Here is a 26827-nt window from a genome sequence, read left to right on the forward strand (position 1 = left end):
ATGAATATTAGATTTTAATTGCTGATGTGAGGAGGGGAGTTATGAATATTAGATTTTAATTGCTCTCCCACCATCAACATCTACATACCCCTGAATGTAAACTCACATACAGAAGTTCAGGGTGCACCTTCTGCTTGCCAGATAGTCACAGAGGTATGCAGGGGTAAACTTTAGTTATGTATTTAGGGATATGCTCCTCCCTTTGGCTTGGGAGCAGGGTTTGGGGGGGTTTCTGTGTGATGAAATCTGGGCAAGTCTCCCTGTGCTTTTTTTTAAATGTCCATGCCTCTGAAAGTGGAGGTGAAGTGTAGAGGTGACCTGGTTTCACTGGTCATGCAGCTCCAGGCTCTCAGTCTGACATCACAGAAAACACTGCAGGTAACCTGATAATAAAATACCAGAAACAGAGGAGGTGCTGGCCTGGCACAGGTCTCTGCAAACACTCCTGACTCCTGAGCCCCCCGTGGGGAAATTACAGCTCACTGCAGTTTAAGGTGTGAGCAGCATTACCTGCTGAGGAGAGAGTGTGCAGCACGGCTGAGCTGTGACCCTGCACTTTCCCTGGAAAGGTTCATCAGAGCTGGAACCCAGCAAAGCCACCTGGACAGCCCTGACCTGCCCTACCTGAGCCCAGCAAAGCCACCTGGACAGCCCTGACCTGAACAACCTGAGCCCAGCAAACTCACCTGGACAGCCCTGACCTGAACAACCTGAGCCCAGCAAAGCCACCTGGACAGCCCTGACCTGCCCTACCTGAGCCCAGCAAAGCCACCTGGATAGCCCTGCCCAACCTGCCCTACCTGAGCCCAGCAAACTCACCTGGACAGCCCTGACCTGAACAACCTGAGCCCAGCAAAGCCACCTGGACAGCCCTGACCTGAACAACCTGCCCTACCTGAGCCCAGCAAACTCACCTGGACAGCCCTGACCTGAACAACCTGAGCCCAGCAAAGCCACCTGAACATCCCTGCCCTACCTGCCCTGCCTGACGCAGACCAAACCCAGGGAAGAAGAACAAAGCCCTGAGCACGGTGGGGACAGGGCTGTGGGGCAGCCGTGGGGGTGACAGCTGTCACCTGTCCCAGCTCAGCCCTGAGCCTGTACCTACCAGGATGACAAACAGGGCTGGTGCCACGAAAGCCCAGATTGCTCCGTTCTCCAGGGACAGCCAGCAGCTGCAGGGGAAACCACAGAGGACACACACAGTCATTCAATTAATAATGCTACTAATTTAAAAAAACACCCAGCTTGTAAAACAACTAAAACAGAGTGCAAAAAGACTGATGAATCCTGAAAGCAGGAGATGTGACAGCAGAAAGCTCCTTTTCCCCTCACACGGGGGTCCAAGGTGGGATCTCACCTGGATTTGTCACACAGTCAGTGACTCCTCCCTGCCCCAGCCCAGCTCACTGGACTGCAAGGAGGGGAGAGAGGAAATGCTTTATTTGCAATATTTGAATATTTTGAATTTTTGCAATGTGTTGTGTGGGATCCTGGGCCACTGGAGCACTGTGAAATGTCTCACTGGGGTGGATTTGTCTCACTGACAGATGGAGCTGGAGGGGGGGAAGGGGCTGGCAAGCACAGCCCTGAAGAGATGAACCAGTTTACCACAGGTGAAATGATTTTAGCGTTAAATCCCATGGTGTTCTTTCAGACAAATTTGCTCTTCTTTTCCTAAATTACAAAGGAAATTAATTTTTAAAGTTTTGGACATTATCCATCCCAGATTTCAGGTGTAACTGCGGTTTTCTTCAGAAGATTGAATATCTTTAATCAATTATTACTCTCATCTTGGTGCAAATTTTCCCACCCTGAGCAGGGAGCTCACTGAGGAGCTCTTCAGTGAAAAGCAGGAAAAACATCTCAGGAGTTATTTGTGCATCATCTCTGTGCAAAGCAGACTTGAGGCTCCTGAGTTTAACAATACACCAGCACAAATCATTCCTCTGCAGACTCCCCTGCTCCTCAGGAGGATCTTGCAGCCCCACAGCCCAGTTTGTAACACATTTACAGATTTCCTCACATCAGATTTTCACTCTTCCTGCACCTGCAGTGAGGTTTCCTCTTACTCACTTGCCACTTTCCCCGTAGCTGTCCAGGGAGGAGGATGCAGAAATGACACAGATCACCAGTGGGCAGCCTGCAAAAGGCAGTGCAGTGGCAATATTAGAATAAAAGTACATTTTCCAGTAATCCCTGCCAGTTCTGCTAAATTCTGTATGAACAGAACTGCTCATTTTCAAATTAAGCCTAACTTAACATCCTCCTGCAGCTGTTTAATCCAATATGTCTTAATCAACTGATGTCAGACAAACAAAATGACTTTTTAATAAAGTACTAGTTTAACTGTTAAACTGAATCAGTGCTAATTCCCTTGGCAATCAGGGTCCTCTTTTAGCCTGGGCTTGGGTCAAGGACTTTCTGCCTCTTGCTACCCAGGCACTGTGGAGGAATATCAGCCTGGTTTAAACCACTTTTCCCCAGGTAAATGCATTTAACCAACTTCCCCAGGTAAATGCATTTAACCAACTTCCCCAGGTAAATGCATTTAACCAACTTCCCCAGGTAAATGCATTTAACCACTCTCCCCAGGTAAATGCATTTTACACAAATTACACAGAGGCAGTTCCAGTCGTGGTGACACAGGAATGACACAGATAACACAGATTACACAAATGACACAAATAACACAGGGGCAGTTCTGGTGACACAGGAATGACACAGATTACACTAATTACACTAATTACACTAATTACTCAGGGACAGTCCTGCTCTGGCCCCAGCCCTGCCAGGTCCTGCTGTGCCTCCTCATTCCAGGCCAGGAGCTGGACAGGAGCAAGGGCTTTACTGCCAGCAGCTCCCAGTGCAATAAAACCCATCCCTTCAAATATTCAATGATTGCCTGCTAATTCCTGTATGAGTTAATAAAATGGGAAGGTTGGAGCTTTTATCATATTACAGAATTTAATAAACAGTTCCCAGACAGAGTATTAGACATGATAGCTTAAAGTTTCAATTTTCTCTTTAATTCTTCAGGTTTCTGCATGAGGGTTTTACAAAATTCTCTGACAGGTGATTTCTGCTTAATTTTACCACTATCATCCTCACAAATTGTGTAAAGTTTTCCAGTACTAGCAGAAATATTATTTTTTGGAGGAAGTATTTTCATTCTTTAATAATTGCAGCTTGTCCCCTCAGCCTGGGGGATCCCATGCTCACCAGAGGACTGTGGCCCTTAGACACAACTGCTAGGAAGATTGTTAAATGAATGAGGAAAAAAGCACAAAATAAAAAGGACATAATAAAAGAAAGGACAAGTAAGTAGTTCTTGATATATATATATATATTTCACAGCATTACTATCACCCAGATCTGCATGGTGCCAAATAGGTGTTAAATATTTCAATTATGACTGCAGCAGGTCTGTATCATTGATACAATTGTTCTGCCTGTATCTCCAAATGAATTTGGAGGGGAAGAAAGGCAATGAATATTTTAACATATTTGGAAATTGTCTGTGATTGATGGATATTCCTTTTGTGTTTTCTCACACCTCTTCTTTGGCTCAGTGTCTGAGGTTCCCTCTCCTCCCAAGTGTGGAGGCACCACTGCAGCTCCTGCAGGGCTGTGAGAGCAGGAGGCTCCTCTGCTGCAAATCCTGCAAGAAAACACTCACTTCTGGCTGCCCACACGTGTGTGCAACACAGACATGTCTATAACATATGACACACACACACAGACATGTTATAACACATGACACACACATGACACGTTATAACAGAGTTTGTGCTTCCACTGCCACACCTGGGCTGTCCTGTGTTGTGCCTGGGACATTCCCGTGTCACAGAACCACCCCTAACAGCACTGAGGGTTCTGTGCACTCTGAGCATCCCAAGGCACAAGCAGCAGCCAAGGAAGTCCTGGGACATTTCTGGGACATTTCTGGGACATTTCTGGGACGTTTCTGGGCCCATGTGCCATGCAGGGCTCTCCAGAACACACACAGAATATTGCACTGGTTTAACAATCCCGTGGTGGGAGTCAGAGCCCAGCAGTGCAGGGAGATTCCCTCCCCCAGCCCTGCCATTGATTTGGTAGCTGAGGGAGGCTCTGCTCTGGCCTGCAGAGGTTCTGCCATTCCCTGCAGGGCAATTAAGCTCCAGGACTCCACGTTTTGAACGCTGATTGCAGTCACAGAAATTCTGCATTTCCTCGTCCAACAGACCTGCTCTCAGTAAGGCAAACTGTGATCATGAGATGACAATTCCAAATATGCTTCTGAATATAATCTTGTCCTGTACTGAGGAGACTTAAAGAAAGCAGCTACTAAATGCTTACCCCATCCAATTCCATAATAATACAAGTGCTTGCTCTCTTCTGACCCAAATACTTTGATCACCATGCTGTAAAGATGAAATCCTTCCACCAGCATCCATGCAAACGCACTCAGGAAGAAAAAATGAAGGAGAATGGCCAATATCTTGCAAGGCAGCTAAATTAAGAGTAAAAAGGAATATATTAGTTCTTTGTGCTACAGTCACATTGGTTTTCCTTTTTATTTTTTTTTTATTTCTATAGACATTTACAGGCTAAATGTTAAATCACTGATGTAAACCTGTCTTAAAAGTTTGCTGCCTCACATGTTAATTGTTAATTCCCTTTGTGGTGTGAGCTGAGCTGTGCTGTGCTGGCATTTCATTCTTTATGTTGATGATCTGGGGTTTTGCACTCCAATGACAATTAACACGTTGGGACTTGGCAGTAAAATGAAAACTGAGGCTTTCCTGAGCAGACTCACTTGCACTAGTGCAAGGACATTCTAATGCAAATCCAATGGACTACATGTATTCAAAAGCAATAAATTTGGGGTTAATTCATGTAAGTGGGGTCTGGATGTGGTTTAGTATTTCACAAAGTTCAGTGACATATTATTAAACCAGATTAGCTTATTGACAGAAGCTGTAAGAGCCTTTCCAGTTAATTTTATCATAAGGCTATAAAATCCATTTTAATGCCTTTTGATTTCTACCAGAAGATTAGACCACAAAACTATAAATGCAACACAAAGCTGACTTACAGGCTAGTTCTGTCAAATGGATAATTTCCAACTTTTGAGTAGCCAAACAATCTGGATCATGAAACAGCAGAAAAATAACACACAGTGAAGTAGCAGGAGGTTGGTCTGTATATAATTTTCTATAATGCCTAGTTTCAGATTTGTACATAAAACCCACAGCAAAGTTGCTGCTCGTTCTGGTGGGGTTTTTTTGCCTTAATTATTCCTTACAAGTTACTCTTATATGGCAAAATGGCCTTGTATAAAAGCACTGAGAAGCTGAGCCTTTACACTCTAAACCCAAGCATGTCTCTCGTTCCCCTTGTGAAACTCCACTTTTAGCAGAACATTCCAGATGTTGTCCCTGCTGCTCTTAGAGCTGACAACTGGAGAGCCCAGCCAGCAGCCTAAGGAATCTAAGGCAGATTAAAAACAGATCCCACGTGGAAGAAACGTCCCCCCATGTGGCAGCTGTCCCCAGAGAGCCCCCACGCCTGCTGGCACTCACAGTGGAGGGGCTGAGCTGGAAGCTGGTGAGCAGCAGCACCTGGGCCAGCAGCACAGCACAGGACAGGTTGGCGTGGATGTGATACCGCTGGTTCCGCATGGTGCTCACCGACCTGCGGGACAGAAAGAGCTCAGACACAGCCCTGGGGGCACCTGGGGGCAGCAGCAGGCACTGAGCTGCCCTTGGGGATTGCTGGGGTCACCCTGGTGTCCTCTGAGCCCTCCTTCCATGGAGGGTACCTGACTGGTTCCCCTGGTACCCAGCAGATTGATCTGCACATGAGAAAGCTGGTGGCAGAATATCAATAAAGGTTTGATATAATATCAATAAAGGGTTTGATGTAATATCAATAAAGGGTTTGATAAAATATCAATAAAGGGTTTGATAAAATATCAATAAAGGGTTTGATATAATATGAATAAAGGGTTTGATATAATATCAATAAAGGTTTGATCCTGAGGCTGCTGTGATGCCAAGGGGGTCACAGCCACTCCTCACAGCAGGCACTGGCACCACTCAGCCCACGCTGTGCCAGAGCTCCTGGGTTTGCTTTGCTGGTGTTTGCCTGTATGGGAAATAGGGGAAGTGAAAAGGCATTGGTTCCAAATCTGATTTATACAAATAGAACTTGTGGGCACAGGAATGATAGCTCCATCTACACATGGGCAGTGCCTGTCTGGACAGGGACCTGACTGTGGTTTCAACATCATTTGAACTTATCTCTCTTGGCTTTTCCAAAACCAGCTGGAAATCTGACAAGAACAGGTTTTCCTGGAAGTCTGCTGACCTCGTGTTTCTGTTCTCATCCAGAAATAGGAAACAGAAAACAAAAACATTGATCTGAACATCTCAGGCCTTGCCTTTAATTCTGTTCTCTTTAAAAAACAAACAGTCCTGGTGAGAACAGTTCTGTTCCAGTGCACCCTGCCTGCTGCACTGCCCCACGTGAAGGCAGTGAACAGGGAGGTGAAGTTTCCAGATCCCAAAAAGGAACTCTGAGGATGCTCTGCCTGGTGCCAGTGGCTTTCTGAGGAGGGGCTCCTTGTGTCACAAGCTGGGCAGTGTCACCAGGGGGGAGCAGGGGCTGCCACTGCCAGCACCAGATTCTTCTCCACTTATGTCACAATCAGCCAAGAGCACATTGCAAAATTCCACTTCAGCTGCCTAAAGAGACCCTGCTCTCCAGTGAGAAGATAACCAGAGGATTGGGAATTGGCAGTTTGAAGGCTGCTCTTTGTAGGTGGGGTGCTTAACCCTGTGACAGTCAGCTGGCTCCAATCCAAGCTCCCTTCCAAATCTTCTGTTTGCCTCCAGTCCCTTGAGGAGTTTTCAGCCCTGCTGCAGCAACACCTCCTCCTTTTGCTCCTTTTTCCTTTCTAAACACTCCAGCATCCAATTTTGCACTCAGACTAAAATGGAGCAGATTATTTCCCTTAGCCTAAACATGCCAACAGCACAATCTGGACCTATTTCGAGTGGGTTTTGCCACACGTTTTGCTCCTAATCCAAGTATGACCAACACAGATCTTAAAACTTGGAAATAACAGGAGGTCTGGAAAAAAACAAGCATTGCAATCAGTTTACTGAGATTCAGCAAGTCCTTTTCCCTGGAAACTGGCCTCATAGCAGGATGTCCAAAATGCCTGCTTAGGCAAGCAAACAAAAATCCAGCTCTTAAGTGGGAACAATCTGGTTTAGTGTGTGAAAGGAAACAAGAATCCCACTCCTTGCTGTGCTCCTGAAGTGCTGCACAACCTTGGACAAGTGGCGTCACCCTTAGTCAGGTTTTTCTGGTTTTTATTTAGACACAAACCTTTGCGAAACCTTTTTTTTTTTTTTTTTTTCCAGAAACGTTTGCATCAAGCCCAGCTGAGCCTCAAACTCATTTGTCACAACTGGAACACAAACAGGAATAAAGAGCCTGAGTGCCCTGGAGCAGAGCCCCAGCACAGAGAGCCCTGCCAGGGCTCTGTTAGCTGAGCCATGGAGTGAATCTCACTCTGCTCACAGTGCCCTTCACCCCAGGAGCACAGCAGAGCATCCTCTGGAGAGCAGCAGGGCTCTGAACACACACACACACGGCTCCTGGCAGGTAATTGTGTACCAGTGTGTGAGACACAGGCAGGCAGGCAGTGCTGACTGACACTTCCTTACTGGGCATCCCTTCCCCAGCAGCCAGGCCAGTGCAAAAGTACAAAGTGCAGCCCAAAAATGGGGGGCAGAGGGGGGTGCTGCAGTCCCTGCTCACACTGCTCTGGAGCCCAGAGCCTCCTGCAAACCCCTCTGCAAGATTCCTGAGCTATGGCAAAACGTGGGCAGTTTAAAAAAAAATTTAAAATCTCTCATGAGATGGAAATAGCTTGCTCTACAGAGACCATCCCATTTCGGGAAATGAAAGTAATTTAGAAATAACCAACCAAGTGTTACAAATACATGTGCAGAATCTAATTAAGGAGGGTTGTAGAATTAATAGCCTTTGTTTTATCCCGAGCACCTGAAGGGATCCCAGCCAGTCACCTGGAATGCTCTGCTGCCTTTCTGCTCAGGGGTGAGAAGTGAAAATTACTCACGACAGCACGGCGAATGTGACCAGAGTGATCGTCAGGCAGAAGATGGACAGGGCACAGCCGATGTAAGTGATGGAGGACAGGGCCACCTGGTGTCCTCTGCTCAGCTGCACACGGGGAAAACAAACGAGCAGTTAGCTGGGTCTCACACAGGGAAATACAAACAGGAGCACTGAGCTGGGTCTCACACAGGGAACCCAAACAGGAGCACTGAGCTGGGTCTCACACAGGGAACCCAAACAGGAGCACTGAGCTGGGTCTCACACAGGGAACCCAAACAGGAGCACTGAGCTGGGTCTCACACAGGGAACCCAAACAGGAGCACTGAGCTGGGTCTCACACAGGGAAATACAAACAGGAGCACTGAGCTGGTCCCCATCCTGCAGGGCCAGCCCGTCCAGCTGGGGATGATGCTCTGGGATCACAGCAGGGATGTGATGGACCCAAACCCACTCACACCACGGGCAGGCACGTGCCCATGGCACTGAGTCCATCTGTCCCAGCCAAACCAGCATCCCCAGAACCAGGCAGCACACAGAGAGGTGGGATTGTGTGAATACACACACACAGATGTGATTGTGTAAATTCACACACACAGATGTGATTGATTGTGTAAATACACACACACATAGAGTTGTGTTTGTGCACAAACACACTCAGAGCTGTTTGTACACACACACACACTGAGCTGTTTGTACACACACACTGAGCTGTTTGTACACACACACACACTGAGCTGTTTGTACACACATACTGAGCTGTTTGTACACACACACTGAGCTGTTTGTACAAACACACACACTCAGAGCTGTTTGTACACACACACTCAGAGCTGTTTGTACAAGCAGCCTCTCAGTGTCCCACAGCAGTGAGTGACAATGCCATGGAGCCCCTCAGTCGCAGCCATTGCAGCCCCTGCTGTGCCCAGCTCGTGTTTGGTGCCTGCAGCAGGAGCTGGGCTGGCACCTGCAGAGGGGAGAGCCCCAGGCAGGAGCCAGCAGCTGGCAAACCCCTGGCCCGGGCTCTGCTTCCCTCGGCAGCATCTCTGCAGAGATAATTCCATTGCTGTGAGCATCTGAGCTGTAACTGCACCGTGCTCTCACAGCATCTGCCTTAGACCTGGACAGAGTCAGTGCAAGAGGGACAGTGTGGTTTGGCCATTCAGCTGAAATTAATCAGTGTGCTTTAATTTTCCATGCAAGTTCTCATAAAAGAATGACAAAAAAGCCACACCCAACAAAGGGAGCCAGGCAGTATTAATATGTAATCAGCAGAACAGAGCTAGGCAGGAAAAACTTTCTCATCCTAGAAGAATTTTCAAACATTTTTCCCGACTTGATTTTGGACAGACTTGACATTTTCATAAACCAAAGGAAAAAAAAATAGTGAATCAAAAACTTTTTGTTTTGATGATTAAAATACTGTGTTTCTATTTCAAATTCCAAGCTGAAAATGCACTCAAGATACTTATGATAAAAAAATACTAAAAGGAATGATATCTTTTCCAAAACTTTTTTACAGCAACTTTTTCTAATAAAAACTGGTCCTTTCACACATGTTTGAGATTTTCTATTCTTTTTCCCCACACACAATAAAATTTCCCACCCAGATGAAGTATTTCATTAGAGATTATCAAACTGAAGCAGCTCCACCAATAAACTCCCCATTAAAATTCCTTCTCCAGGAGGGAAATGCCGAGTGCTGATGGGAGAACACAAATAACACAGCAGCCACGGCCTGTGCTGTGTGTGTGCATTTTTCCTGTCATTCCCTGCCAGCTGCAGCTCTCACTCACTCTCGTGCAGCATCTGAGCCAGCCAGGGATGCAGCAGCTCCCAAACACAACTGTTGCTATGGTGCTGCTGTTCCTAGGAAATATGAGGCAGCTCTTGAGTATTTTTCTCTTTTCCAGCTGAAGACACATTTCTTTTCCCTGACTGGACAGCATCAATTACAGGAACAAAAGAGTTCTGTGTGCTGGAACAGATGGAAAGCTCCAGATAATTCCTACAGCAGAGATCCTGTGGTCCCTCATCCCCCAAAGAAGCCATGCACAGGCATTCTTCCAGAACATTCCTGAAACAGGAATAATCTCTGTGCTAAATGGAGCCGTTTAGAAGTGATTTCCTCACCAGGTGTATTCATGTCCAAAATCATGGACCTCGTTTCCTGATTTCTCCAGCAGACACCCTTTACCCTGGTACAGGTGGCTCACAATTCCACAGGAGGAAGAGGGGAGCTGAGGAAGCTTTTCAGATTTAAAGTCACTCTGAAATCAGAATTTCTCAGCACTTCAAGGCTTTCTTTCACTCCTTTCACTCCCAGAGTCCTGCAGCCAGGAAAAGTTCCCTAGAGAGTTTCCCTGCTCAGAGAAAATTCAGATTTACAGTGCTCTGTCCTGCTGTTTGCACTGGCAGAGATCTCAGAGGGGTGGTGGTGCCTTCCTATCACAGACGGGGCAAAAATCACAGAAAGGTTTGGGAGGGACCTCAAATCCCACCCAGAGCCAGCCCTGCCATGGCAGGGACACCTCCCACTGTCCCAATGTCCAACCTGGCCCTGGGCACTGCCAGGGATCCAGGGGCAGCCACAGCTGCTCTGGGCACCCTGTGCCAGCCCTGCCCACCCTGCCAGGGAACAATTCCTGCCCCAAATCTGCTCTAAACCCTCCCTCCTCCAGTCCGGAGCCATTCCCCCTTTGCTGTCACTGCATGCTCTGTGGGGTTTATTCCAGGCACATTTAGGGCAGCCTGGAGTCTTCTCTTTTCCAGGCTGAACAAACCCAACTCTTCCATCCCCCCAAAAATCAAACTGCTTGGGTTTTCTCCCCAAATCCAAAGGAAGATGGTGATCACAGAGATATTTTTTCTCTCTCATTTCTTTGATGCCATGTTTCTAAGGAAGTCTCTCTCTGGCTTTTAGTTCAGTCTTTCTCCAGAAACCCCTGCAGGGCAAGACAAAATGTGAACCAGGTTCTCACAGGTGAGCCTCTATTACTTATAAATGAAAAAGGGAAAAGAAATCTCTTCTACAACAAAATTCAGTGAATCAGAAGATTCACTGAAACCTGAAATAACCTACACAGGTCCCTGCAGCTGCGGGCTGGAAATTGCTCCTGCTCTGGTGAACACAACCCAGACCTGATGAGGCTTTAAGGATGATGCTCCTAAATCAATACTCACACCAGTCAGGTAAGAGCTTTTCCAAAGGCAGCCCCACTGCAGGTCAGCTTCTCCTCGAGTGAGGGACAGCTTTGCTTAATTACAATTTTTAATTGTAATTAAGGACCCAGTGGGGCTGCAGTGGCTGCTCTCACAAGGGGCAGCTGGGCTGGAGGTGCAGGAGGGGAATGAACACAGCACAGAAAAGGCTTGGAATGATTTCCAGGGAGTGCAGCCTCATTTCAGGGCTGTGCTGAAGGAGGGAAAGGAACCTGGATCCAGATCTCCACAAACCTCCCAACCCAGCTGTCACAGCACAGCTGGACAGGGTGTGTTCTCATTTTAACAATGAGCAATTTGTTAGAAGTACCTGGGTTGTCAAAGCATTGGGCCTCATTAATTAAGGAACAATCTCAATAAATTCCAGTGCTCTGATAAGGGCTGATTATACCTTACCTCAGCTTGTCTTTTTGAAAGCTCACACACTTCCTGCGTGATGTGGAATATAAAACAGTAATTTGGGATGTTCTTGTAGTCAGCACAAAAACATTAATCAAGCTGTAATGCTATTATTAAAGAAAACAGCATTTAAAAGTACCAAATAAAACAGTGAGCAGTCTGTGAAGCACTCCCATGAGCCTGATTCTCACACTTGTCCCAATCTACATTAAATTAGTCTTTTCTTCTAAAATGTTTTGCTTCCTTGGGTTCCTGTGGTCATTCTTTTGCTCTGAAAAACCGGGAAACGAGAGTGAGTGTCAGAGGCAGATGTTTGTTAGCTCCTGCTGTGACGAGGCAAAATCCAGAATTCCTACCTGGTGTAAACTCCCAGCCCTTCAGTGGGGCTGTAACAGCCCTTGCCTTGAGCTCTGCTGAAAGCCAGGACAAAGAACAGAACACCTGTGGCATCCCTGCTTTTATTTTGGAAACTCACAATGAGAAATGACCCTGGACAGGCACCAGTTCAGACTCCAAGTATAGATTTTTCATTTATAATGCTGCTCATAGGAAAAAAACAAAAAGAAAGAATTCTATTTAACCCCTCTGTTTATAAATAACTGCACAGAATATGAAAATAAATTATTATAATGAGATGGTACTTTTCATCTCTGGAGTAGCTGGGAAAGGTCATCCAGGCTGAAAGCCTGACTCAGTATGCTCCACAAGAAAAATTGGTTGTATAGAAGAGAAAGCCTCCTTATTTATGATATCACACCCTGATTTGTGTTTGATATCACACACTGATTTGTTTGATATCACACACTGATTTGTGTTTGATATCACACTATGATTTGTGTTTGATATCACACACTGATTTATTTGATATCACACTCTGATTTGTGTTTGATATCACACACTGATTTATTTGATATCACACTCTGATTTGTGTTTGATATCACACTCTGATTTATTTGATATCACACTCTGATTTGTGTTTGATATCACACTCTGATTTGTGTTTGATATCACACACTGATTTGTGTTTGATATCACACCCTGATTTGTGTTTGATATCACACTCTGATTTATTTGATATCACACTCTGATTTATTTGCTATCACACCCTGGTTTGTGTTTTAGTCTCACTCCCTGGTGCAGCCCAGAGCAGGAAATGTTTGCCTGGGCTCATCAGTGGGTACATTCCATGAAATCACAGTTATTTGCTCACTGCTGGAAATCCATGACAATCACATTTTGCCCTGAGTCCAAACACAGGAGTGATTTGCATTTCCATCTCCCTTTGGGTCAGCTTTCACATTTCCAGCGTTCCCAGCTCACAGGAACATTGTCACCATGAAACTCCTGCAGTGAGGGATGGTTTTTGTTTATTGATCTGCCTGCACTAAAATCCACCCTGGAACCCTCGTGCCGAGTGTGAGCATCCTCCAGGGAGACATTTCCCGGGGGGAGGGAACAATTAGAGCTCAGCCAAATCTCCTGAAGTTGTACCTTTAAAATGTCATCTGAATCCAATTAAGGAAAGGATGAATAATTAACTTTGGCAGCCTGAGTGTCTCAGAGACATTAAAACGCTGGCCTTGGCTGATGAAGCTAATGGTTTTAATTGCCTCCAGAAAGGCTGCTGAAATTCAATTTCAGCCCAGAGAGGCCTTTATTTATGTATTAAATAATAATAACAACAATACCAATCTCTGTTTTCCTTCAGCTTGCCAAGCACTTTGTTAGGTACAAAACATTCCAATTTTTTAGAACTAACATCTGTGATGAGTTCAGGAGGCTCAATCCGAGACCCCAGGATGGATTTTGGGGGGGCCATGCTCAGTGGCACTGTACAATCACCACCCACAGAAAAACATAACTCGATGCACAAACTTCTTTTCTCAAGCCACAATGCATCAGATACTGTGAATTTAAAGGAAAAAAAAAAAAAAAGCCTCTGAGAGTCACAATGCCATCATCTTTATCAGCCATTCCAGCAGAATTATTTTTGAATTCCCCTTCTCTGTGAAGTCCACAGCTCCTAGCAGTCTGCAATAAAGTGCTGCAGAGGGGGCTTTTCAGTAATTAAGGCACATTTTCCTCCAGCCAGCCCAGCCTGGTGTTGCTTATTTAAAACTTTTCACTGTGACATGAAAAATACAGAATTTTCCAAATATCTCTGCCAAGATATTAATTAGTATTTTTAAATGCCCACATCATTTTTTAAAGTAATTTTGGCACCGTGTCATCAAGCAGTAGGGATTCTGCTCATTACAAATCTCTTAGTTCTTAGTTCAAATGGAGCTTGAAGGAAGCATGGCAGGGAGGAAGGACTCAAGTTGCGAGGTGGAATAATTAGAATAAAGTTCTGGGACCAGAAAAGATGATATTTTCAAGTCCTTCTTAAATCTGTTAGTGCAGCACAGAGCAGGGAGGGTTTTTCCTGCCTTCCTTTCGAGGCTGGGGCTGGCAGTGCCTCGGGAGATGTGGAATGCTGTGCTCACAGCACATTATCCCCCTGAGACTGCAGGAGCTGCAGCAGGAGCAGGTTCCCAGTTCCCGGCCAGAACTGGGTCCAGTGGGCAGAAGGAGCAGGGGGGACCCTGCAGCTCTGAGGCTCAGAAATGCAGAAAAGTCCCTGCCAGACGCTGAGATGTCTCAGAGCAGTGGAGGACAATTAAACACCCAGCTGCCAGCACAGCTCAATAAAAATGAGTGTCCAGCACTGCTTGGGCTCTGGTCCCAAAAGCCCTTTTGGGTTCGGGGCTGGGGCTGGGTGAGCTTTGAGCCCTGGCACCCTGAGCCTGCCCTGCCCCACTCTGGGGAAAGGACACAGAGTGACAAAGGGAAAGGGAAAAGTGTCCTGTGCTCATCCCTTTTCTGAACTGCGAGGAGAGCTGGCTGCCCGTGCTTCAGGGCTTCCATTTCCACCACGGAAAGGAAGCCTGTGTTCTTTTGTTGAGTATTCTGATTAAAATAGACTATCGTGCTTCTCTAACAAAGGAGCTCTTTCGGCAATTATAGCACTCTTAAGTATTTGTGCTCTTCCAAAATAAAAAGTCATTTTTTGTTCTCCTCTGCCGAGTGAAATCGAGTAACTGCCAAACAATTCCCCGAGGAATTTGAGGGGTTTAGTATCCTGCAGCACAAGTCCAACGTTTTCCGTGTAATTCTGTGGGATTAGGGACAGGCAGGAATTCTCTGTTTCCTGCCGTGCCCGTGAGCAGAGCTGCACTGGCACAGCAGGGGAGGAGCAGAGGAGTGAGCGATGGCTCTGGGCTAGAAATCAAGAGCAGGGCTGGATTTTCAGGAAAGATGAGCACAGAAGGACAAAGGGAAGAGGCTGCACAGCAATAAAACCCAGGGGAAGGGGAAGAGAATGAGGAAGAGCAGGGAAAGTTGAGAGAGCAATGCTGGAATAAAGACCCGGGCTGATTTATGTCTGCTCATCTGCTGGCTGAGATCTGTTCAGCCACACAAACTGGCACTGGTGATAAACAAGGACCAAAAAAATCGCAGTGCCTACCCGATTTTTAAATATGCAATACAAAAGAAAAATTACTGGACTAAGGCATTTTTCTTGTTATGTTCCCAGCAATGAAAAGCACGCTGAGAAAAGTAATTATATAAAAATTACAAAGCAGCAGAAATCTGAGAGTGCCACATTATTTCCATTTCATTGTCCTATTAGAGTATGGAGCTGGCTGCAAATTTTAAGCAAAAAGCTCATGATTTCAGACTGCTATTTTATTGCACCCAAAGTGCAGTGTTTGATTAATAACTGCAATATTAGATTTAGGAAACAATGCTCCAAACTGATAAATTACACACCTATCCCCCATATTTTTAAAGCGTTTTGCAATATTGGGACTTTTTAAAAGCAGCCTTTATAAACATGAATTGATGCAACTTTTTCTCAGTCAGCCATACATGATCAAAACTCAGCTATAACAGTGAAAAATAAAATAAAAACACATCTATTGCCTCAAGAAAAGAAATTTGGGATGACTTTCTTTTTGTAAATAGAAGCTCACAGATAAATACCCAAACCTTTTCAAAATCCTGGGCTCCCTCAAAATGCTATGGGTTGTTTCTACAGTTCCATCATCAAGGTCAGATGGTTTTAAATATTTTCCCTGTATAAACACTTGTCTGCTTTCAAGCCCATTGGTGAGCTGCTTGAACTCTATTGATTGATGGTGTCTCCTGAATTGTGAACAGGCTACAAATGGGAGAAAAACCAAAGTCATTCCTAGCTTGAGAAATGCAGAAAATGTGCTCAAAACGCCAAAGCATTTCTACCACAGATTGTACAACACTATTGCTTAGCTGGAAATGTCCATCCACATGTGAACTTTATAGGAGCCATTTCTATCCTCTCACAGTGGGAAAAGACAGCAAGAGGAAAGGCAGGAAAAAAGAACAATTGTAGAGAATGGTGTAGGAGACATAAATATTTCATCTGTGCCCTGCACTGGTGTCCTGGGGGAGGGGGACCCAAACTTCAAGCTCTGTTTCTCTGGGGGAGAAAATGATTCCTCTTTAAAAGGGTTTTTGAGCCCCGGGTCCCCAGGTGCCCACCATCCCTTTGCTGAAGTGACATTTCCGTGGCAGATGGTACAAATAGCCTGGCACGCTCTGTAGCTGTTGGATCAGTACAAAAATAAAACCTGCCAGATGGCTGGCATGGCTCCTGGCAGGAGCACAGGGCTCCTCTGTCTGATGGGGGGAGTAAAGCTGCCCAAAAACCAAATGATAGCATCTGAATTTCCTCTGAAACACTTTGGAACTGCAGCTCAGCCAGGGCTGGGCTGGGCTGGGCTCCTGCTGTATGGGAAGGAGCATCCCTGTGTCTGTCTGTCTGTGTGTCTGTGTGTGCTCCAGGGATGGGAAGGAGCATCCCTGTGTCTGTGTGTCTGTGTGTCTGTGTGTGCTCAGTGTCTGTCTGTCTGTCTGTGTGTCTGTGTGTGCTCCAGGGATGGGAAGGAGCATCCCTGTGTCTGTGTGTCTGTCTGTGCTCAGTGTCTGTCTGTGTGTCTGTCTGTGTGTGCTCCAGGGATGGGAGGAGCATCCCCGTGTGTGTTTGCCCCAGGGGTGGCCTCTCCTGCCACCGTCCCTGTCCCTCCTGCCAGGAGCAGCAGCTGCAGGGATCTCATCTCCCCCAGTGCCACCAGCAGAGCTCTGCTGTGCCACAGAAAACACAGAAAACACAGAAACACAGAAAACACAGAAAACACAGAAAACACAGAAAACACAGAAAACACAGAAACACAGAAACACAGAAACACAGAAAACACAGAAAACACAGAAAACGCAGAAAACACAGAAACACAGAAACACAGAAAACACAGAAAACGTCAGGGGCAGAACCTCACCCTGGTCTGCTCTACCTGAGCCTTCTCCAGAAAAACAAACACACCAGGATGAATGGATGGATGGATGGATGATGGATGGATGGATGATGGATGGATGATGGATGATGGATGATGGATGATGGATGGATGGATGGATGGATGGATGGATGGATGGATGGATGGATGGATCCTTCCTTCCCTCCTTCCTTCCTCCCTCCCTCCCCTGAGCACCAGGAATTCAGGAATTCCCAAGGGGCAGCTGCAGCACTGATTTGCCCTGAGGGATTCTTTGCCCTAGCCCAGGGTCCCATCAGGAGGAGAATCAGGAGCAATCCCTGGATATCTGCACAGCCCCCCCGAGTGTCCCCTGCCACTTTCTGTCACTGAACCATCCCCAGTGTCCCTGCCTGGGTCAGGGTGTCCAAAGAGTTCCCAGCCCAGCCTCCAGGTTCTGATTGCCTGCTGGCCTTAATTACATCCAGGACACTTCTCAAAGGCAATCAAGGGTTGAACATGTTCCTCCAGGAACATTCTGCTCATCTTCAGTCCCATTTTACCCTCAATCAACTCATTTATTTGTTTACACCAGCTGATGACTAGTCTCCAAAATTCAGGATAAATGCCCTAATGCTCAAGTGAAGGCCAACAGGATAAATGAATCTCTGCAAGCAAGAATTCGGGCCAGGCGTGGTACAGACAACAGCAGAGAGATAAAACCCAAATCATTTGAGCATCCCCTGGGGTCCAGCTCCTCAGGGGGAGCAGGGCAGTGCCAGGCTGGCACCTGGGCACCCCATGGCTGGAAGCTTTCCCAAGGTGGTTATTTCACCCCTGGAATGGACTTGTCACTGCTGCTAATCCCCCCCGGAGGCACTGACCTGAGCAGCAGCATTGTTGTGCCCTTCTTCACAATGGCTGCACTTCAGTGCCTTAAAGCTCCTGCTGAAACTGAACTCAAATCTGCAGTGGGCTTCGACTACACTTGTAATCCAAGCTCAGCTTTAACTCATTCACAGAATTCAATGTTCTTCCCATCCTGGCACAGAGCTCACAGATACCAGAGGGAAGGTTCATTTTGTCACGTTTATGTTCCAGCATTTCAAATTTTCCTTTGTGACTAGCCTCTTTCAATTTCTTTCTCTGAATATTAGAATAAAAATGATTTTTTCATCTCAGCAGATTTCAGCCTTTGGAGATTACCTCCAGCTGGCATAGAGTGAAACAGTGGCTGAATTAATCTAACCTGTTTTGAGTAAAGATCAAGAGGAAAAATGGAGAACTCACAGCTTGTTCTCAAGAACTTTCTTGTATTTCTGTTCTCCCTTGACATTAGACCCCCCTGGCATCTGTGCCACAAATGTCTGACAATTCACCAGCATCCCTCATCTCAGTATTTCAAGTGTTCAACAGACAGCACCAGGGGATGCAAGACACCCTAAAGTTTTGTTCCTATGAATGTCTCAGTGAAACAGAATGAAATCCACGTGGGACACTGGAATCCCTGCCCAAGGCAGGTGCATCAATTGGTAACACAGTGCTGCAGTGTAAGGAATATTGAGAGTACAGCAGAGCATTTATGCACCCCAGAAACGCCCAGGGTGTTCATGGGGAGCTCTGCTGATGGGAAGGGATGTGCAGAGATGGGAGGTGTGTGAGGTGTGTGAGATGTGTGAGATATGTCAGATGTGTCACTGTTTGTGTCACTGTGTCAGTGTTTGTGTCACTGTGTCAGGGTTTGTGTCACTGTTTGTGTCACACACACCGACCTTGGCTTTGGCTGAAGTCCCTGAGGATCTGTGTGCTCCAGCTGGGAGCAGCAAACTCGAAACAACTGCAAAGTCCCATTAATGGGACGCTTATTCCCTTTTTTCCTATATATATATATTATTTTTTAAGCAGGAGGAAGATCAATGTGAAGAGGAGCTGAGTCAGAGCCGTCCTCACACTGAGCTGGCCTCCAGAGCTCAGGGATTTCCCCAGGGATTTCCCCAGGGATTTCCTCATGGATTTCCCCAGGGATTTCCCCATGGATTTCCCCATGGATTTCCCCAGGGATTTCCTCAGGGATTTCCCCCGGGCTCTCCCTGGGGTGTTCTCCAGGCTCTGAAGCTCTGCAGATGTGCTGCTGTGCATTGCAGCCCTTCATCACTGTCACTGTCCCCCTTTTTTTAAATTGGAAATTGTTTTCTGTGCCTGCCTTTCTGCAGGGGCTGGCAGGGCTGAGTGCTCCTGGTTTTCCTGTGGCTCTGAGTGCTGGTGCAAGGTGTTCAGGTGCCCTGGAGCTGCATTGTCTGTGCCAGGGGGAGAAAGGGAAATTATTCTTGACACAGGAGAAAGGGAAGCCTAAAACACCCAGAAAATTCCCACGAAAAATTAGTTCCTTTTTTTTTTTTTTGTACCAAAATACAGCTTTTGATGGAAAATTCTACAATTTTCATGCAGTTCATTTCCAATAACTTGTTTCTATTTTTTATGAAAAGCAGAGCCCTTCAGATAAGAATCTAAATCTTTTTTTCCAGAATCTAGAGAAAAATAAAAATTCTGTCAAAAACAGTGCTCTACAAAAAAAAATGTGATCCATTTCAATTCATTTGGCCCCAGATGTATTCTAGCTGTGCAAACAGAACTGTTCAAATGTGGGCAAATGCATCCTCCCACCGTTTTCTACTTGTTTCCTATTATCTGTGCACTTCATTCATGAAAGGAAGATTAAAATCAACACAAGTTCAAGGTCGGATATAACATCATTGCAACAATTGCTTAGAGCTTTGGCAGCCTGGTGTTCCAGGGCTGATTTAAATGGGCCCTTTCAACCTTCATGAATTTCTGAACGTGGTGAACAAACACAAATATGTGCTCAAAATCCACAGCGTTTTAACATTTGCTTAAGAGGGTTCCAAGGACACCTGAGAGAAGTTTCCAATTGTCACGTTGGTTCAGCACTCAGCAAATGTTTTGGGAATTTGTAACTGAGTCTGTGGCACAGCTCAAAAGCCAGGAATTCTGCCCTTGCCTGGCTCTTATCTTCATGCCAATTACACAATGAAGATTGAAAAAAATTAGCACCACAAGATAATCCTAAATGGTCAGCTTAAAGGATATGTCTAGGACAAAGATTTGGGAGGAGATTTTCCTTTTATCATAAAGGGGAAAAGAGAGCCATGGAAAAACATTCTGCTCAGAGTGTGGTGGATGTAAATGCATCAGACCAGAAATGTAAGGAGAGGGAAAAGATTGAGAATGGAACTGTTAAAGGACTGGGAGGAACTGGAAGGTCCATTCACATCCAGCCTTTCCTGGTTCTGCATTTCAGACCCCTTAAGGAAAGCTGGATTCCAAAGAATTCTAAATAAAATATCTTTGATCTCTAATTCCTAATACTGCACAATACTAAAACTTTTAGCAGCATCCCATTAATCATCACACTCCTAAATGTGTTTAGCTGAAAGCTGGGCCTTTCAGAACTATTCCCCAGTGGAGAATCAACCAATCTTTCAGTGGCATTTAATTGGTGGCTGTCCTGTTTAATCCTGGATAATTCCCTGAATGCTGCTCTTTAAAACAGGGTTAATAATAGCACATTTCCCCCAAGATACTTCTGTCTTACAAGATGGGAGGTCTTGAGGCAAAGCTGCATTTTATTACCAGCCTGAAGAGTTCCTAGAAAAATTATACCTGGGAACCATTTGAGGTCATTAGGTGCTTTACAAGTAATAAAGATAATAATGGTTTGATAAAAACTGGATGACCTGAGGGAGCCAAGCCCCACCTTCAAGTGATCAGCCTGACACAAGGGCTGGGTATTAATTCAGCTCTCTGGATAACACAACAGAAGCAAGAAATAAATCCAAGCTGGGTATAAAGGAGCCCAGTCTCAGGCACTTACGAGATGTGAGGATGCATTTGTGCTTCATTTTGAACAGGCAGGTTTAGTGCTTTGCTGAGTCTCACCTTCAGGGGCACCACCTGCATCAGGATGGCAAAGTTGGTGAGGTGGTTGCAGAGGCACAGGGAGTGGTTGAGGTCCCCACCCTGACGGACACAGCCCTCGTTGGACCAGACCCCAGTTCCATTGCTGGAGAGCACAAAAAAAACACAATCATCAGCCAGGTCACTGCTGGAGAGCACAAAAATCACAATCATCAGCCAGGTCACTGCTGGAGAGCACAAAAATCACAATCATCAGCCAGGTCACTGCTGGAGAGCACAAAAATCACAATCATCAGCCAGGTCACTGCTGGAGAGCACAAAAAAACCACAATCATCAGCCAGGTCACTGCTGGAGAGCACAAAAATCAGAATCATCAACCAGGTCCCTGCAGGGTAATGGGATGGGCACTGTCCTCCACAGGAGATTCAAGGGTCTGGGAGCCACCTCAGGCTGGAGACCCCACAAACACTGCTTGTGTCTCCTCTGTTCCATCATGAGAATAGTAAAGGAAAATATTCACCAGGACAAGGCACAGATCATTCATGTCTCTAGAGATTTCCTCCCAGTTTTATAATCAATGGATGATAACTACACCTTTTCCTTACACTCAGCATCTCATTTATGGCATTTCACCCAGACCCAGATTTCTGTATTCTGTATCCTGAGAACAAGTCATTAATCCTGCAAACCCCCCAAATCAGCGTGTCTGTGCTGCCTGAGCCTGCCCACTGTCACTCCCAGCCTGCCACACTAATTCAGGCTGGCTGGGCAGGGGCTCCAGTGCCCATCCCAGCCAGGGCTGGCAGCTCCTGCTCCACTCGGGGTCTGGCAGGGCAGGATGTGGGGTCTGGGCAGGATCCTCATGCTCTTGGGGGTTTTTTTGTGCAGTTTTTCGTGCAGTGAGTTTGCTTTTTCTCGGGGCCAGGGCAAGCCAGAATTCCCTGTGCTGTCCCAGCCTGGGAGTGCAGTGGGGACACAGAGGGCTCAGGTCACACAGCCCACTTACCTATAATCCAGAAATGCACAGTAAAGATGAACTCTGTTACTTTTATTTAGTGCTTGGCTGTATTGTCTGGGCGTCTGCAAGAAAAAAAAAAAATACCAACCCTGAGGGAATGTTTAAAAAGGACTAAATTCCATATTCAGCTACCTCACATTCTCATTGCTACAATAAATTCTAGAGGCTTATTTTAGATTAACACACCAGAACTGGCAGCAAAATTGTTCAGTCCTCATATCTTCAACACAAGCTCCAAACATGCTAGAACTGGTATTCAGTGTTAATTTTGCCCACTGGGATTAAACTCGTACCAGTCTGGGTGAGAAATCTGTGTCCTGTTATACAAACAGCAGAGCAGCATTGTTACTGCACACGAGCACAAATCCATGAGTTAATTTCTGCAGGATTGGGACATCATTCTTCAGCAGAGATTTGGCTTCTTTGGGTTTTGTTCATCGTTTGTTCTCACAGAGTAATAAAAATGTCCCATTTTACGATTAGTAACTCTGAAATATGTGCATTACAGTGACCAACTCCCAGACATTTTCTTTCCACAACAGCAGTTATTTCAAAGCATACATTCAAACTGAAAGAGCAATGTCGTAATTCAGGATTTTATTTTAGCCCACCTCAGCATTATAATGACATAATTTCTATCTTCCATAAACAGGTTTAGCAACTGACTCAATCTCCTGTATTCCTGTATTTGAGATCCCCTTCTCCACTCCATTACTGGAGCTCGATGACAAAATTATTCAAATTATATTGGAGTGAAGAAATAGTTTGTTACAGACAAAACATGCAAACTTGAGGATTTCCAGTGTTTGTTCAGCCCTTTCTAATACACAAATCCCTAAAGTCCACATTATGTGGTCCCTGTCTTATGGCAATTTTTTAATTACAGGAGTCTTCAACATAAAAAAAAAAATCACTGGTGAATTAACACTTGCTCTCAGATTATTGCAACACAATTCTGCTGTCAAGACAAAAATCAAGTTTTGCTTTCCTTGTTTTAGGGAACGAAGGAAAACCCCCCCCAGCTCCTCCCGCTGAAACTCAACCAAGTACAAGAAGTTCCTGGTGCAATCCTGAGGTGTCCCAGGCCCGAGCAGGGGTGTCAGGCACAGGGCAGCACAGCTCCCCTGGCTGCACAAAACCGAGATTTCTGCCCAGCCAGGGCTGCCCCAGCCCCCCTGCATGGGGGAGATAAGGATTCACTGCCCAGCCCACACCAGCACGGATGGAATGTTCTCAGTTCATCCCTGCCCACGCTCCCAGTTCTGCCCCTGCCCTCCCCCAGCCTTTCACAGAACACCTGGTGCAGGTCAGGGCTCTGGGGGGAGCAGGAACCACAACTGACCCTTCTGCTGTGGCCCTGGGGACACCTGGAGCCCTTCCCAGCAGGGGACAGAGCCAGCACTGCCACCTCACACTCCCACTGTGCCACCCTGGGCAGGGACAACGGGACAGACTCACATCCCTGCTCCTCAGGAAACACCTCCCTGCTGCACTCAGCTGTGCCCCTGCCACTCCTGAATCTGGAGCTTTGTTGGCACAGTCCAGCCTGTGCCACCAGCAGCAAGGCCACGGGCCAGCTGGGCCAGCTGTGCCAGATGGTGCTGTGTCCATCCCCATGGCTGTGCCAGCTGTGCCAGCTGTGCTGGATGATGTTATAGCCCTCATCTCCATGGCTGTGCCAGCTGTGCCAGCTGTGCTGGATGATGTTATATCCCTCATCTCCATGGCTGTGCCAGCTGTGCCAGCTGTGCTGGATGATGTTATAGCCCTCATCTCCATGGCTGTGCCAGCTGTGCTGGATGATGTTATAGCCCTCATCCCCATGGCTGTGCCAGCTGTGCTGGATGATGTTATAGCCCTCATCTCCATGGCTGTGCCAGCTGTGCCAGCTGTTTCCAGCTGATGCTGTGCCCACCATCTCCCCTGCTCTCCTGAAGTGAGCAATTGAAAGAACCTACAGTTGGCTTTTATGACAAATTATTTCACTTCTGTGACAGACAGTGACTAAAAAACCATAGAAAAGGAGAAAGATCTGCTGTAATAACAGCAAAGATGGAACAGTAACTGCCACTTCTGATTTGTAGGATTTCTCTAAATAAATCTGGATTCTAATACACTGCATGGAAAGGGCACCTCAGGGTCAGGTGGGAAGAAGACATGGTCCTGCAGTCCTGTATCTTTTGCACAAATAAATCCCAGATGTACACTTTACCCTCAATGAATTTCTCTGGCAAGGGACAAGTCATTGCTTTTCTCCATCCTAACCACAGATGTCACTCATCATGAACTGCCCAAGTGAGGCCATCCAGGCTCTGACCTGTCCAGAGCTGTGCATGTACTCAGATGGAGAAAGGATAAGCAAATAATAATGATAAATAAATAGATTAAAGAATGGAAAAGAAGGGTCTATCCTAATTTGCCTTCTTATTTCTCTTAAAAATTCTGTCCCATGTTTTATCACCCATGATACAATCTCCACAAGGCTTTCCAGTGCATTTATGATAATTGTATAAAATACTCATCTTGTGAGACTTCACTGGAGCTCTCAGCAGAACTGTCATTAGGAGAGAAAGCCCCAACACAAAAGAAAGTGGCTGCAGAGGAATCAACTCCCTCTGATCTTCAACAGCTCTACTTCAAAGTGCTCTCTAATCTATGAGAAAGGAACTGACTGTACCTCAATGTTGCACTTCTTAAGTTAAACTGTGTGTGACAGCTAATATGTGACTTGGATCCTGTAGAACTGAGGATATTGATTTAATGACATTGATAACAGAAAGCTTAAAATACAAGTCAGCTTTTACAGTGGAAGATTAAGTCACTGGAGTGTTATTAAAAGCCTGTGAAAGGACAGTTTATGAAGCTTTCAGGAGAGGGAAAGTAGAAGCACACTGAGTAATCCAGGATCTGTGCATGTGCTCTCACTAATCCACATTCTGCAAATCATTCCTTCTGCAAGGGGAGAGTTACACACAGCTTCTCCCAAAAAAATAACCCACATTCTTCAAATCATTTTTTCTGCATGGAGAGGGTTACACACAGCTTCTCCCAAAAAACCTAATCCACATTCTTCAAATCATTCCTTCTGCAGGGAGAGAGTTACACACAGCTACTCCCCAAAAACACTAACCCACATTCTACAAATCATTTTTTCTGCAAGGAGAGGGTTGCACACAGCTTCTCCAAAAGAGAATTACACTGCAGGGGGAAAGGACCCTCTTGGCCCCAGGAAGGGGCAGAGCCTGGACCTTCAGGAAGGACTGGGTGCACTCAGCATCCTGAGGGGCTTTTCCAGCATTAATAATCCTGTGCCTGTGTGAGTGGCCAGCATCCCCTGCAGCCAGCACTGGCTCCCAGGGAACCAGCCAGACAGGCACAGCCAGGCCCAGCAAGGGAGAGGATTCCACAGAGGGTGTGCAGATGTGTGGTGGGAGCCCACACAAGCCATGCTGAGAGCAGCAGGAGGCCAGGAAAGGGGGCTGGGGGCTGGAAGGACTGCTGGAAACCCTCAGGAAAACCTACTTGCAGGAAATGTCAGGAACACAACTGCAGAAGGAGAACAGGCAGCCAGCTGCTGCTGGGGAGGATTGCCAGGAGCCAAGCAGAGGGTGGGGTGAACCTTTCTGAGATTAGCTTGTCTCTCCTCTCCTCCCCTGCATTCAGAAAGCAAATATTTGGCCACAGAGAGGTGGCCAGCAGGAGTGCAGGGCGTGCACCTTCATTCTGCAGGGTGAGGGGGGATGAACCTTTGGGGCAGGGCTGGCACTGACCTGAGCCCAGCAGCTCCAAGCCCAGAGTGTTTGGCTTCCTCTCATCCAGAGCAGCTGACAATTCACCCCATTAACTTCAGTTTGGAGCCCACTTGTCTCTGTTTGCAAAACACAGAATTTTGTCTGATTCTGAGAGGTTTAAGCCTCGCTTTCTCAACCTCCTAGGGATTATTTTGAAGTTGGCAAGAAAAGGCACTAAACAAGCCTCTTGTCTGCATGTTTGTGTCTTTTGAGCCATTCACAGCCTCACTTACATATCCGTGTGTGTATGATTGAAAACAAATTCTGATTCTGGCTTATGGATTAAATTAGAGACTAAAATGATGTGTCTAATTTAAGGATTTCCTGTCCTCACAGTGACATCCTGACTATTAGTGTGACCTATTCAGGGACACGTGGTTTATTGACTTTCCTTTCCATCTATTTCTCCTAATTACCTAGAAGATTAAAACTTTAGGGTACATTCATCTACTCAGTTACCTGGAAAAAGACAGACAGAAAGAATAATCACCCATTTCTTTGGTATTGGCTGTTTTCTTCCAAGCTATGAGAAAACCGCATTGCAACAGATTTTGGGCTTAGATCAGCCAACTCTTTTCATTTAGAGTCCATTTGACTGATTCACCCTAAGATGTAACTAGCATATGTAATGAAAAAAACCTGTAAATTGCACAGAAAGGAATGTAGGTTACGAATAGGGAATTCGAGTGTGCTGTGGATAAAAGCCAGACCTTCAGTTGTTTCATTGTTGTGAGCAGAGCTGTGCCAGCACACACACACTTTCTGAAGCAATGAACACAACTCTGGAGGCTCCCTGGGCCAACAGGAAAGTTTGCTGGATTTATTTCCTAATGGGACAATCACACAGTTAAAAAAAAAACCCAAAACTGCATGAAATCACAAAGGGTTGGAAACTGTGACAGACAGCAATATAAAGTTAAAAATGAAATATCAGAGGTTATGAAGTCATCTGAAATCAGAGAAGGTTGCTACATGGATTGGGTTTGATTATTCCTTT

At 46.0% G+C, this 26827-nt stretch overlaps 1 protein-coding gene across 1 annotated transcript in view; it reads right to left on the reverse strand.

The window, feature by feature from the left end:
* The window catches only part of ADGRD1 (adhesion G protein-coupled receptor D1), a 113064-nt gene that overhangs the window by 28441 nt on the left and 57796 nt on the right, over nt 1-26827 (reverse strand). The window contains exons 14-20 of the mRNA XM_088175854.1: nt 22028-22101; nt 21042-21165; nt 8138-8241; nt 5568-5679; nt 4342-4495; nt 2077-2143; nt 1109-1175 (exon numbers count right to left, since the gene is read on the reverse strand). Of these exons, the coding sequence (XP_088031980.1) occupies nt 1109-1175; nt 2077-2143; nt 4342-4495; nt 5568-5679; nt 8138-8241; nt 21042-21165; nt 22028-22101 (702 nt within the window). The remainder of the gene's footprint in view (nt 1-1108; nt 1176-2076; nt 2144-4341; nt 4496-5567; nt 5680-8137; nt 8242-21041; nt 21166-22027; nt 22102-26827) is intronic.

Source organism: Sturnus vulgaris, chromosome 19, assembly GCF_052056855.1.
Source record: "Sturnus vulgaris isolate bStuVul1 chromosome 19, bStuVul1.hap1, whole genome shotgun sequence".
Taxonomy (NCBI): domain Eukaryota; kingdom Metazoa; phylum Chordata; class Aves; order Passeriformes; family Sturnidae; genus Sturnus; species Sturnus vulgaris.